Source organism: Leucoraja erinacea, unplaced genomic scaffold (genome assembly GCF_028641065.1).
Source record: "Leucoraja erinacea ecotype New England unplaced genomic scaffold, Leri_hhj_1 Leri_142S, whole genome shotgun sequence".
Classification (NCBI taxonomy): Eukaryota; Metazoa; Chordata; class Chondrichthyes; order Rajiformes; family Rajidae; genus Leucoraja; species Leucoraja erinaceus.
The window spans coordinates 19,161-33,078 of NW_026575704.1; the positions used below are offsets into that span (position 1 = coordinate 19,161).

Here is a 13,918-nt window from a genome sequence, read left to right on the forward strand (position 1 = left end):
TGTAGGGAGTTGATGAGAAAGTGGGCTAATCTACAACTGGTGTGACACACAATGCTGGAGTTACTCAGCAGGACAGGCAGCATCTCTGGAGAGAAGGAATAGGTGACGTTTCGGGTCGAGACCCTTCTTCAGACTGAAGAAGACAGATCAGTCTGAAGATGGGTCTCGACCCGAAACGTTACCTATTCCTTCACCCCAGAGATGCTGCCTGTCCCGTTGAGTTACTCCAGCATTTTGTGTCTATCTTCGATTTAAACCAGCATCTGCAGTTCCTTCATACATACAGAACTTGTGTGAATGGGTGATCGACGGTTAGCGTCGACTCGGCGGGCCGAAGGGCCTATTTCTAGGCTGTATTTTTCAATCAATGAATCAAACCTTTGCGCTGGTGATGAAATTTACTCTGATAATTTCCCCGGCCATAACAAACTCTTGTTGACCATTGACTCCTTTTCCTCAGATGGACGAATTGAGAAGAGCACCTATTCCTTCCACTCCTGGATGCAGTGCTTCCAATGTGAGTATTATTGTTCAGATCTCAGACCATGTTTAGTATAGTTTAGCGATACAGTGCGGAAATGGGCCCTTCGGCCCACCGAGTCAACACCGACTAGCGATCCCCGCACATTGACCCTATCCTACACACAATAGACAATAGGCAATAGGTGCAGGAGGAGGCCATTTGGCACTTCGAGCCAGCACCGCCATTCAATGTGATCATGGCTGATCATCCCCAATCAGTACCCCGTTCCTGCCTTCTCCCCATATCCCCTGACTCCGCTATTTTTAAGAGCCCTATCTAGCTCTCCATTGAAAGCATCCAGAGAACCTGCCTCCACCTGAGGCAGCAAATTCCACAGACTCACCACTCTCTGTGAGAAAAAGCGTTTACTTGTCTCCGTTCTAAATGGCTTACTCCTTATTCTTAAACTGTGGCCCCTGGTTCTGGACTCCCCTAACATCGGGAACATGTTTCCTGCCTCTAGCGTGTCCAAGACCTTAACAATCTTATATGTTTCAATGAGATGCCCTCTCATCCTTCTAAACTCCAGAGTGTACAAGCCCAGCTGCTCCATTCTCTCAGCATATGATAGTCCCGCCATCCCGGGAATTAACCTTGTAAACCAACGCTGCACTCCCTCAATAGCAAGAATGTCCTTCCTCAAATTAGGGGACCAAAACTGCACACAATACTCCAGGTGTGGACTCACTAGGGCTCTGGACAACTGCAGAAGGACCTCTTTGCTCCTCTACTCAACTCGTCTTGTTATAAAGGCCAACATGCCATTCGCTTTCTTCACTGCCTGCTGTACCTGCATGCTTACTTTCATCGACTGATGTACAAGGACCCCAAGACCCCGTTGCACTTCGCCTTTTCTGCCAGTACTGCTGTAGATTTGGGAGGAGCAACAGCAGCAACAGATTAGCTAGAGATACCACTGATTGGCTCTAGCCCAAGTGTGAGGAGAGGGGTGAAAACAGTTGAAAACTGAGGAATTGGCTGTGTAAATAGGCAATTTATCAGTCAATTTAAGCAGGACAGCTCTTTGCGAGCGGCAGTGAGTGAGCGGCCTAGTGAGGGAAGTGCCCTGTGAGAAAAGTGTGAGTCTTTGGCTCGAGAGTCTTCGGAGAGGAGACCACGCAATACGCTTGAGAGGCTAAGGATTCTGGGAGAGGCAAAGAGGTTTGCCACGCACTGCAAGGGAGCAGTGGACCAGACAGGAAGAGCGGACGGAATTACCACTAGACAGCCAAACCAGTAGGTAATTTACGGCTGGGGTGAGTACTTTCCCATTTATAGGAGGTAGGATTATATAAATAAGGGGTGTATCAATACAGTAGGGGATTCTTAAATAGGACCAGTTAATTACTTATATAAGATGGGCGGTCAGGAGATGTGCCAATACTGCGAGATGTGGGAATTTGTCGACACCATTGATGTAGAAGATCCCTACAGCTGCAGTAAGTGTTTGAGGCTAGAGGAACTCCAGCTCCGCATTGATGAGCTGGAGACCCAACTTCATACGCTGCGGTACATCAGGGAGGGGGAGTATTACCTGGATGTTTTGTGCCAGGGGATGGTCACACCGACCAGTTTAACTAATTCAGTAGGCAGTGAGCAAGGAAAGGAAGGTGTGGCCATAAGCGAGGCAGGTAGGGGGAACCAGGAGGAGATGCGGCAGGAGCCACAGCCCTTGTCCCTGACGAGCATGACCGAGGCTCTTACTCAATGTAAGGACGGGATCAGGGGCTGTGGGAGGGATGAGCAACCTGGCTGCAGCACCGTGGATCAGGAGGCCATTCAAGAGGGGGGAGTTAGAAGAAATGCCGTAGTGATAGGGGATAGTATTATTCGGGGGGTAGATAGGGTTCTCTGCGGCCAGCAGAACATGTCCCCGAAGGCTGTGTTGCCTACCCGGTGCTAGGGTTAAGGATATCTCTGCGATGCTGGAGAGAAATTTGCAGTGGGAGGGGGAGGATCCAGTGGTCGTGGTCCATGTGGGGACCAATGACATAGGAAGGACGAGGAAGGAGGATCTGCTGAAGGAGTTTGAGCAGTTAGGGAATAAATTAAAAAGCAGAACCTCGAGGGTACTGATCTCCGGATTGCTACCTGAGCCACGGGCCAAATCGGCGAGGATACGTAAAATTAAGAAGCTAAATGCGTGGCTCAAAGACTGGTGTGGGAATAATGGGTTTGGTTTCTTGGGCCACTGGCACCAGTACTGGGACAGGGGGGATCTGTTCTGTAAGGACGGACTTCACCTGAACAGTGCTGGGACTGGGGTCCTGGCAAATCATATAACTAGGGCAGTAGAGAGGTCTTTAAACTAAGTAGCGGGGGGGAGGTATCAAGGGGGGTAATAACGGCAGGGGTAGAGGAAATAGAGCAGGGTATCAGTGGGGAAGCGGAAAGTCAAAATGTGACAGGAGACAGAATGTGTGAAGATAAAGCTTTAGATGTAAAAGGGGCAAAAACGGAAAGGAAGGGTAGTAAAAATCATCTGAAAGTGCTTTATCTAAATGCACGGAGTATTCGTAATAAGATAAATGAATTAACGGTGCAATTAAGTATATATAGTTATGATATCGTGGCCATTACGGAGACATGGCTGCAAGGGGATCAGGACTGGGAGTTAAATATAGAGGGGTACTCGACAATTAGGAAAGATAGACAGGAAAGAAAGGGAGGAGGGGTGGCCCTTTTAATAAGGGAGGGAATAACGGCAATAGAGAGGAAGGATATTGCGTTGAAGGATCAGGATAGTGAAACAGCTTGGGTACAGATAGAGAATAATAAGGGGAAAAAAACACTAGTGGGTGTAATTTATAGACCTCCAAATAGCTGTGACGCTGTTAGTCAGAACATAAATCTGCAAATAGTTGACGCATGTAAAAAGGGAACTGCTGTAATCATGGGGGACTTCAATTTTCATATTAATTGGGCAAACCAAACTGGGCAGGGTAGACTAGAGGAAGAGTTTATAGAATGTATTAGAGACGGGTTCCTAGAACAGTATGTCACAGAACCGACAAGGGGGGAGGCAATCTTGGATCTGGTCCTGTGTAATGAAGCAGGATTAATTAAAAATGTCATAGTTAGGGACTCGTTGGGAACAAGTGACCACAATATGGTCGAATTCCATATTCAAATAGAAGGGGAGCAGGTTGAAACTCAGGCTAGGGTGCTTAGTCTAAATAAGGGGGATTATGAAGGTATGAGGACTGAGCTGATCAAAGTTGACTGGGATAGCAGACTCAAGAATAAGACGGTACATGAGCAGTGGTGTACGTTTAAGGGTATACTGTATAACCTTCAAGAAAAATTTATTCCTATGAAGAAAAAAAGGGGTAAGGGTAAGAACAGTCAGCCATGGCTCAGTAAAACTATAAAGGATAGTATTCGGCTGAAGGCAAGGGCATATAAGGTAGCCAGAGATAGTGGGAGGGTAGAGGATTGGGAAGCATTTAAAGGTCAGCAAAAAATAACTAAGAGATTAATTAAGACGGGGAAAATAGACTATGAAAGGAATTTAGCGAACAACATAAAAACTAATAGTAAGAGTTTTTATAGCTATATAAAAAGAAAAAGGGTGGCTAAGGTGAACGTTGGTCCATTGGAGGGTGAGACTGGTGAGTTGTTGGTGGGGAACATGGAAATGGCAAAGGCATTAAACGAGTATTTTGTATCAGTCTTCACCATAGAAGACACAAAAAATATTCCAACGCTGGATAAACAGGGGGCGGTGGGAATGGAGGAGCTAAATACTATTAAGATCACCAAGGAGGTGGTATTAGGGAAATTAATGAGACTGAAGGAGGATAAATCCCCTGGGCCTGATGGATTACATCCAAGGGTCTTGAGGGAGATAGCGGTGGGGATTGTGGATGCATTGGTGATAATTTTCCAAAACTCCCTGGAGGCAGGAACGGTCCCAGTGGATTGGAAAATGGCCAATGTAACACCTATATTTAAAAAAGGAAGTAAACAGAAGGCGGGTAACTATAGACCGGTTAGTCTAACATCGGTGGTGGGTAAAATGTTAGAGACAATTATTAAAGAAACACTAACGGGGCACTTGGATAAACATGACTTCATCGGACAGAACCAACATGGTTTTGTGAAGGGGAAGTCCTGTTTAACGAATCTGCTCGAATTCTTTGAGGAAGTAACAACCCGGGTGGATAAAGGGGAACCGGTGGATGTGGTATACTTGGACTTCCAAAAGGCTTTTGACAAGGTGCCACATAAGAGACTATTGCTAAAAAATAAAAAATTATGGGATTGGGGGTAATATATTAGCATGGGTAGAGGATTGGCTAACAAATAGGAAGCAGAGAGTGGGGATAAATGGTTCATACTCGGGATGGCAACCGGTAACTAGCGGGGTTCCGCAAGGGTCGGTGCTGGGACCCCAGTTGTTCACAATTTATATAAATGATTTGGAGGAGGGAACCAAGTGTAATATATCAAAATTTGCGGACGATACAAAAATGGGAGGAAAAGTAGGGGATGAGGAGGATAGGAAGAGTCTGCAAAAGGATATAGATAAGCTAGGTGAGTGGGCAACAACTTGGCAGATGAAATTTAATACTAATAAATGTGAAGTCATTCACTTTGGGAAAAAAAAATGATAGGGCAAGTTATTTTCTAAATGAGGAGGAGCTGCGTTGTAATGCAACGCAAAGGGATCTAGGGGTATTAGTACATGAATCACTGAAAGTTAGTATGCAGGTGCAGCAAGCAATCAGGAAGGCCAATGGAGTTTTGGCCTTTATTGCTAGGGGGATTGAGTATAAAAACACGGAGGTCTTGCTGCAGCTGTACACAGTATTAGTGAGACCACATTTGGAATACTGTGTACAGTTCTGGGGTCCATACTTAAGAAAGGATGTACTAGCCCTGGAGGCAGTGCAGCGAAGGTTTACAAGATTAATTCCTGCAATGAGGGGATTGACATATGAGGAAAGGTTAAGTAGGCTGGAACTCTACTCTTTGGAGTTTAGAAGAATGAGAGGCGATCTCATTGAAACATATAAGATCGTGAGGGGCCTTGATCGGGTGGATGCACCGAGGATGTTCCCAATGATCGGGGAAACTAGAACTAGGGGACATAGTTGCAGAATAAGGGGGGGCTCTTTTAAAACTGAGATGAGGAAGAACTTCTTCACCCAGAGGGTGGTTAATTTATGGAATTCACTGCCCCAGGGAGCAGTGGAAGCAGAAACTTTAAATATATTTAAGACTAAAATAGATGGTTTTTTAGCTGCCAAGGGGATAAGGGGCTACGGGGAGAGGGCAGGGATATGGACCTAGGTATGGTTAGTATAGTAAGACCTGAGTGATCTCCTGGACAAGTGTCGATCGCCTAGATTGGGGTCGGAGAGGAATTTCCCGGATTTTTTTTCCCGAATTGGACCTGGGTTTTTATCCGGTTTTTTGCCTCCCCCAGGAGATCACGAGGTTCTTGGGGTGGAGAGGGGTGATAGCGGTATAAAGGGGAGGGTAGTGTCTTGTGTTCTGCATCTTGTGTCTACTGTTTGTGGGTAAGTGTGTCTGTTTAGTGTTCAGCCATGAGCGAATGGCGGTGCGGGCTCGATGGACCTGGTGGTCTGCTCTCGCACCTACTTTCTATGTTTCTATGTTTCTATGTTTCTCCGCGACGGTGAGATGAGTCGTCGGCACCAGAGCCCCCGGTCTTCTCCTGTTGGAGGCCGCTCCTCGTTGCAGCCGCAACGACAACGGAGACCCGACAAAGAAAAGGTCGGGTCTCCCGTGCAGGGAGAGATTAAAAGTTACCCCCCCCCCCCCCCCCCCACACACACACACCCCAACAAAAAATAACAAAAACTACATAAAAACATAGACAGAAAATAATAAAAACGCAGACGGGCTGCAGAGGCCGCTGCTGACGAGAGTCGCGCCGCCTACCGTACTGGTCTATGTTCCTCTGAACCTGCTGGGACTTTGTCGTACTGTCTGTTTTTATTTCAGGTTTCCTACATCTGCAGCGTTTTGCTTTTCCGGTGCAGTTTGTTGTAGGTTTCTTTCATCTGCAGAGTTTAATGAAGCCTGTGATCTGTGGTTCTTCCACAGGGTGCCGTACCAACAGTGCCGGTCACGTGTCGGCTACAGAGGGAGAGCCCTGGATTTACAGAGGAGGGCTTGTGGGAGAGTTTCAGGTAACCTCTTCACCGCATTAATACAGCACAAACCCTCCCCTCTTTCTTCCTTCCCTAAGAAGGGCCGTGCGGCACGGTGGCGCAGTGGTAGAGTTGCTTCCTTGCAGCTCCAGAAACCCGAGTTCGATCTTGACTACGGGTGCTGTCTGTGTGGAGATTGCACGTTCTCCCCGTGAGCTGCGTAGGTTTTTCTCAGGCGCTCCCGCATTCCAAAGACGTACAGGTTTGTAATTGGCTTCGGTAATGATTGTAAATTGTCCCTGGTGTGTGTAGGATTGGGTTAGTGTGTGGGGATCGACGGTCGGCGAGGACTCGGTGGGCCGAAGGCCTTGTTTCCGCTCTGTCTCTCTAAACTAAACGAAACTTAGAGGACTTATATATGGGGCACCTTGATCGGCATGGGCTAACTGGGCCTAAGTGCCTGTAATGGCAAATTTCCAACTTTACCAGTGTCCTCGTTTCCGTTGCCATGAAGGTAGGTGTGATCTGACGCAGACCGAATGGAACAGATTTTCCATTCGTTATTTCCAGTTCTTTATTTCCAGTTCTTTATTGAAGTAGCTGTACAAATAAAGAGATGAACGTTCCAGGTTTTCTTTATTCTGCATACAAATTGTAGCTGGCTGTTCTCCCCAGCTGGCTGAAAACTGTATGCTCTCCCTCCCGTGCCTGGTCTGCCTCTCATGTCCCCTATGTATATATATATATACGCCCCCTTGTGCTTCTAATGACCGCCCCCAAGTGTAAAAAAATAATACTGCAAGATATATCTAGACAAAATAGTACAATATCCCAACAGTAAACATAACTGGCTCCGACAGTGCCTGCTTCCATGCTGTTTGAATCTATAATATAATAACTATAATAACTTTATTTATAGAGCACTTTAAAAACAACCACAGTTGCAACAAAGTGCTGTACATGACTATGACTAATATATGGGCCAAATGGGGGCAGGCGGGATGAGTGTACATGGGGCATCTTGATCGGCATCCACGAGTTGAGCCAGTTTCCATGCTTAGTTTAGTTTAAAGATACTGCGCGGGAACAGGCGTTTCAGCCCACCGTGTCCACGCCGACCAGCGATCACCCCGCACACTAGCACTATCCTACACACACTAGGGACAATTTACAATTATAACCAAATCTACAGAAATTAACCTACAAACCTGCACGTCTTTGGAGTGTGGGAGGAAACCGGCGCACCCGGAGAAAACCCACGCAGGTCATGGGAAGAGCGTACAGACAGCACCCGTGGACGGGATAGTACCCGGGTTTTTGGCGCTGTGAGGTAGCGACTCTACCGCTGCGCCACCGTGCCACCGTTCTGTTCTGTGATTTTGGTAATGATTTCCATTCCTCTTGTTCCAGATGATGCTTCCGATCACAAGCAGCAGCGAACTCTTCAACCAGCCTCCTCCAATCTTTCCCACAGTGAAAGCATACAGCGTCAGGCCCTTCGAACAGAGGGACAAGGTATTTGGTTAAAAGCAGTGCTCTGGAGCACTGGACAGTGAAAAGCTTGTGTTGCGTGCTAACCAGTCAGCGGAAAGACTCTACGTAGAGTCATAGTCATAGTGTCATCGAGAGATACAGTGTGGAAACAGGCCCTTTGGCCCAACTTGCCCACACTGGCCAACAATGTCCCAGCTACACTAGTCCCACCTGCCTGCGTTTGGTCCATATCCCTCCATGTCCTATCCATGTACCTGTCCAACAGTTTCTTAAACGATTGGATAGTCCCAGCCTCAACTACCTCCTCTGGCAGCTTGTTCCATACATCCACCACCCTTTGTGTGAAAAAGTTACCCCTCGGATTCCTATTAAATCTTTTCTACTTCACCTTGAACCTATGTCCCGTGGTCCTCGATTACCCTATTCTGGGTAAGAGACTCTGTGTATCTACTCGATCAATTGCTCTCGTGATTTTGTACACCTCTATAAGATCACCCCTCATCCTCCTGAGCTCCAAGGAATAGAGCATCGACCCATTTACAGTGTGTACTGTAGATACATGATGAGGGAATAACATGATAAGGGAAGGTTTAGTGCAAGTTAAAGCCAGCAAAGTCCGATCAAGGATAGTCCGAGGGTCACCAATGAGGTAGATAGTAGTTCAGCACTGCTCTCTGGTTGTGGTAGGATGGTTCAGTTGCCTGATAACAGCTGGGAAGAAATTGTCCCTGAATCTGGAGGTGTGCGTTTTCACACTTCTGTACCTCTTGCCCGATGGGAGAGGGAAGAAGAGGGAGTGGCCGGGATGCGACGGGTCCTTGATGATGCTGCTGGCTTTGCTGGCAAAGAAAGTGGGCAGGCAACCCACACAGTTTCATCTCGTTCCTTGTTCCTTGAGTAACTCCTCTATTCCCTGGAGCGCTGGAGGATGAGGGGTGATCTTATAGAAGTGTATAAAATCATGAGAGGAATATGTAATAGAAACATTGATACATAGAAAATAGGTGCAGGAGTAGTCCATTCGGCCCTTTGTGCCAGCACCGCCATTCATTGTGATCATGGCTGATCGTCCCCTATCAATAACCCGTGCCTGCCTTCTCCCCATATCCCTTGACTCCACTAGCCCCTAGAGCTCTATCTAACTCTCTCTTAAACCCACCCAGTGATTTGGCCTCCACTGCCCTCTGTGGCAGAGAATTCCATAAATTCACAACTATCTGGGTGAAATTTTTTTTCTCACCTTAATCTTAAATGAACTCCCCTTTATTCTAAGACTGTGGCCCCTGGTTCTGGACTCGCCCAACATTGGGAACGTTTTTCCTGCATCTAGCTTGTCATGCCCTTTTATAATTTTATATGTTTCTATGAGATCCCCCTCATTCTTCTAAACTCCAGTGAATACAAGCCTAGTCTTTTCAATCTTTCCTCATATGACAGTCCCGCCATCCCAGGGATCAATCTCGTGAACCTACGCTGCACTGCCTCAATCACAAGGATGTCCTTCCTCAAATTAGGAGATGAGTCGTACGCGTGTCAAGGTACAACACATGTTTATTAAAGTTAACTCACAGCATCCATTTGCATGGTGTACAGTAACTAGCAGACTGAATTACTTAAGCAGACTTCTGATAATATAAACCGCATAGTAGGCGGAGATTCTACTAACAAGCACTACAATTGGTTAGTAAGAAGTAACAAATCTACAGAATAGATCGGGTAGGCGCACAGAGTCTCTTGCCTAGGAAATCGAGAACCAGAGGGCATTGGTTTAAGCTGAGGGGGAAAAGATTTAATAGGAACGTGAAGAACCTTTTCACAAAAGGTGGTGGGTGTATGGAACGAGCTGCCGGAGGAGGTAGTTGTGGCAGGGACTGTTTGAGAAATATTCAGACAGGAACATGGATTGGACAGGTTTAGAGGGATATGGGCCAAACGCAGGCAGGTGGGACTAGTGTAGATGGGACATGTTGGCCGGTGTGGGCAAGTTGGGCTGAGGGACCTGTTTCCAGGCTGTATCACTCTATGACTCCACGACTACATTTAATGGGACAATGTACAAGGGGCTTAAACTGCACAGTCCAGAGGGACAATGCTCCCTGCATCGGACAGTATAGACAGTGATGGGACAGTATAGAGGACATTGGACATTGTCTGTGGAACTGGTGTGCTACAATGCTGAGAACTATATTCTGCACTCTGTATCTTCCCCTTTGCTCTACCTAGCGTACTTAAGTTTGACTTGATTGGATTTAGATTAGTTTAGTCTAGAGATACAGCGCTGAAACAGGTTCCCTTTGTCCACTGAGTCCACGCTGCCAAGAGATCACTCTAGCACTATCCTACACACACACTTGGGACAATTTATGATTTTTACCGAAGCCGATTAACCTATAAACCTGTACATCTTTGGAGGATGGGAGGAAACCGGGAAAAACCCACACGATCACGGGGAGATCGCACAAACTCCGTAGTCGCAATCGAACCCGGGTCTCTGGTGCTGTGAGGCAGCAACTCTACCGCTGTGAAGTGTTGATTGTTCATCTTTCCACAGTTACTGCCGGGCTATTGGGAGCTTCCAGCATTGGGGTGGCACGGTGGTGCATTGGTAGAGTTGCTGCCTTATCGGCCTGTCCCACTTGGGAGATTTTTCAGCGGACTGCCAGCGACCGTCAAGTTGCTGGCAGTCACCTGAAAAACTGGGAACTGGAATGGCGACTGTCAGAGTGGAACACACACACACATCACTTCCTTCACCAGCCCATGTGAATTTTTTAGACAGCGCTCCCCCCCGCTTGCCCTGCCTAAAAGATTCACACGGGGCAAAGCCGAGGTGATACAGACACGCACTGCGATGAACAGGAAGGTTGGCGCTGTAATTAAGATGGCTAAAGCACAGTGTACGGTAAGTCCTTTAAAAGAGGGGGGTAGGGAGAGGGGGGGGGGGGAGAAGGAGTGGAGATGACTTTTAAGAAGCCAGAGATACACGGCTGTGAAGCTCGGCGGACATTTAACATTACCGGTCGGTTATCCTTGGTTCTGAAAACTACCGCTTACCTTTTTTTTCCCAATGAGCCAATGAAGTTCACCGGTCAGCACCGGCTACAACCTACGAGAACCTCCGAGAACCTTCGACCTCCTGGCGACCCACCTACGGCACGAGAATTCTCGCTACTCTCCGTGGCGGCTTCATTATAGTCGCCGTTAATTGTTCAACATGTTGTAAAAATTCACGGCCACTGTAATGAGGCAGCGACCAGTTCCCAGAACGCGGGAACTCCTCGCGACCACGAAGGTGACTCCCCGACAAACACCGGCGAACATACTCTCCTGCAGTCGCCTAAAAAGTTGCCTAGGTGGGACTGGCCCATTACTGCACCAGAGACCTGGGTGGGGTTTGGAGAAGGCTGGGGGAGGGGGGTGGAGGTTGTTAGAGGTGATTTTCAGCCATGGTTCCCCACTGTTGTGTCTGCTCCTCACTCCTCCTCCCCCCCCTTCTCCTCCTCTCCCTACCCCCCTCTTTTAAAGGACTTTCCGTACACTGTGCTTTAGCCATCTTAATTACAATACAAAACTTCCTGTTCATCGTGGTGTGTGTCTGTATCACCTTGGCTTTGCCCCATGTGAATTTTTTAGGGAAGGGTCACGTCGCACAGACACATCTGCACTTTAGTCTGTTGAACTGTTTTACTGTTCTTTTTACAATCCATGTACTCGGGATATCTAAATCCAAATTGAATTAGTTATTAATGTTATGGCATCGGATGGAAGCTGCATACCCAAATCTCATCGCGCTTATGTGCAATGACAATAAAATATATTATTATTTTTATTATTATTATTATTATTACAGAGGGCACTGTATTCCATGTGCACAGAGAGTCTCATCTGTACCTCGAGGGAGAAGGACCACGAAAACTGCCACCCAGACCTGATCGGAGACAGGTAAGAGCCCAGTAGATCCCTTAGCACCAGTGATGGGCAACCCACCCACCCCTCCTGATGGTCCTTTGTAACGTGAACCTAGAACGGCACAGCACAAGACCAGGCCCTATGGCCCACAATGTCTGTGCCAAACACGGTGCCAAGACCATCTCATATCTCCCTGCACATAATCCATATCCCTTCATTTCATGTTCATGTCATAGGTTACCTTCTGCAGTTGTATAGGGCTCTGGTGAGACCACATCTGGAGTATTGTGTACAATTTTGGTCTCCTAATTTGAGGAAGGACATCCTCAAGTCCAAGAGGGCAGTGGAGGCCAAGTCACTGGATGGATTTAAGAGAGAGTTAGATAGAGCTCTAGGGGCTAGTGGAGTCAAGGGATATGGGGAGAAGGCAGGCAAGGGTTATTGATAGGGGACGATCAGCCATGATCACAATGAATGGCGGTGCTGGCTCGAAGGGCCAAATGGCCTCCTCCTGCACCTATTTGCTATGTTTCTATGTTACCGAGACGTAAAGGCCCAAACATAACCGCTGGTCCACAGAGCCGTTGTCCTCCCCACCCTGTTGTATGGAGCCGAGTCATGGACCACCTACAGCAGCCACCCGAGTGCCCTGGAACAATACCATCAAAGATCCTTACGAAAGATTCTGAGGATCAGCTGGGAGGACAAACACACCAACACATCAGGGTTTTGGAGGAAGCCAACACGACCAGCATCACCACCACAATAATGCAGCACCAACTTCGATAGACTGGCCGTGTCATCCGCACGTCCAACACACGTCTCCCTGAACAAATCCTGTACTCTCAAGTGAAGGAAGGTCGGCGAGCCCCCGGCGGGCCAAAGAAACGCTTCAAGGACAACATCAAGAACAGCCTGAAGAAATTCCACATCACATCGAGCAACTGGGAGCACATTACACTGGACAGGCGCTCCTGGAGGAAATCCGTGCGGGAAGGAGGTGCACGTCACGAAACCGAACTATGCCGTGTGGCAGAGACAAAGCGACAGCACCGTAAGGAGAGAGAGGGAGAGAGAAGGGGACTCGACGACTACCAACCACCTCCAGTCTCCACCGCCCGCGTTGCACCAAGGTGTGTGGATCGCGGATCGTCCTCTACTGACATCTACAGACCCACAAGTAGACGACCCAATGGAGAGGAGAGGACAGTCATACTCGTTTCCGTCAGAGTGACCGCCGATGATGATAGGTTATAGGAGCAGAATTAGGCCATTCGGCCCATCAAGGCTACTCCACCATTCATCATGGCTGATCTATCTCTCCCTCCTAACCCCATTCTACTGCCTTCTCCCCATTACCTCTGACACCCGTACTAATCAAGAAACTATCTATCTCTGCCTTAAATATCCACTTGCTTGGTCTCCGCAGCCTTCTGTGGCAAAGAATTCCACAGATTCAACATTTGACTAAAGACATTTTTCCTCATCTCCTTCCTAAAAAAATGCCAACATGCCCCAAGTCCTAAGAGTTCTTAAGACCTCTATTCCTAGACGCTCCCACCAAGTGCAAACATCCTCCCCACATCAAGGTGTGCTTCTCCAGTTCAAGTTCAAGTGAGTTTATTGTCATGTGTCCCTGATAGGACAATGAAATTCTTGCTTTGCTTCAGCACAACAGAACATAGTAGGCATTGACTACAAAACAGATCAGTGTGTCCATACACCATTATATAAATATATACTCACATGAATAAATAAACTGATAAAGTGCAAATAACAAATAATGGGTTATTAATGTTCAGAGTTTTGTCCGAGCCAGGTTTAATAGCCTGATGGCTGTGGGGAAGTAGCTATTCCTGAACCTGGTCGT

General features: G+C 47.4%; 1 protein-coding gene across 1 annotated transcript in view; it reads left to right on the forward strand.

Annotated features, from left to right (window-relative positions):
- The window catches only part of LOC129715818 (protein O-GlcNAcase-like), a gene marked incomplete at its 5' end in the record, with an annotated part of 35,393 nt that overhangs the window by 16,854 nt on the left and 4,621 nt on the right, over positions 1 to 13,918 (forward strand). The window contains 4 exon segments of the mRNA XM_055665686.1: positions 461 to 517; positions 6,599 to 6,684; positions 8,056 to 8,160; positions 11,990 to 12,081. Coding sequence (XP_055521661.1) covers positions 461 to 517; positions 6,599 to 6,684; positions 8,056 to 8,160; positions 11,990 to 12,081 — 340 coding nt within the window.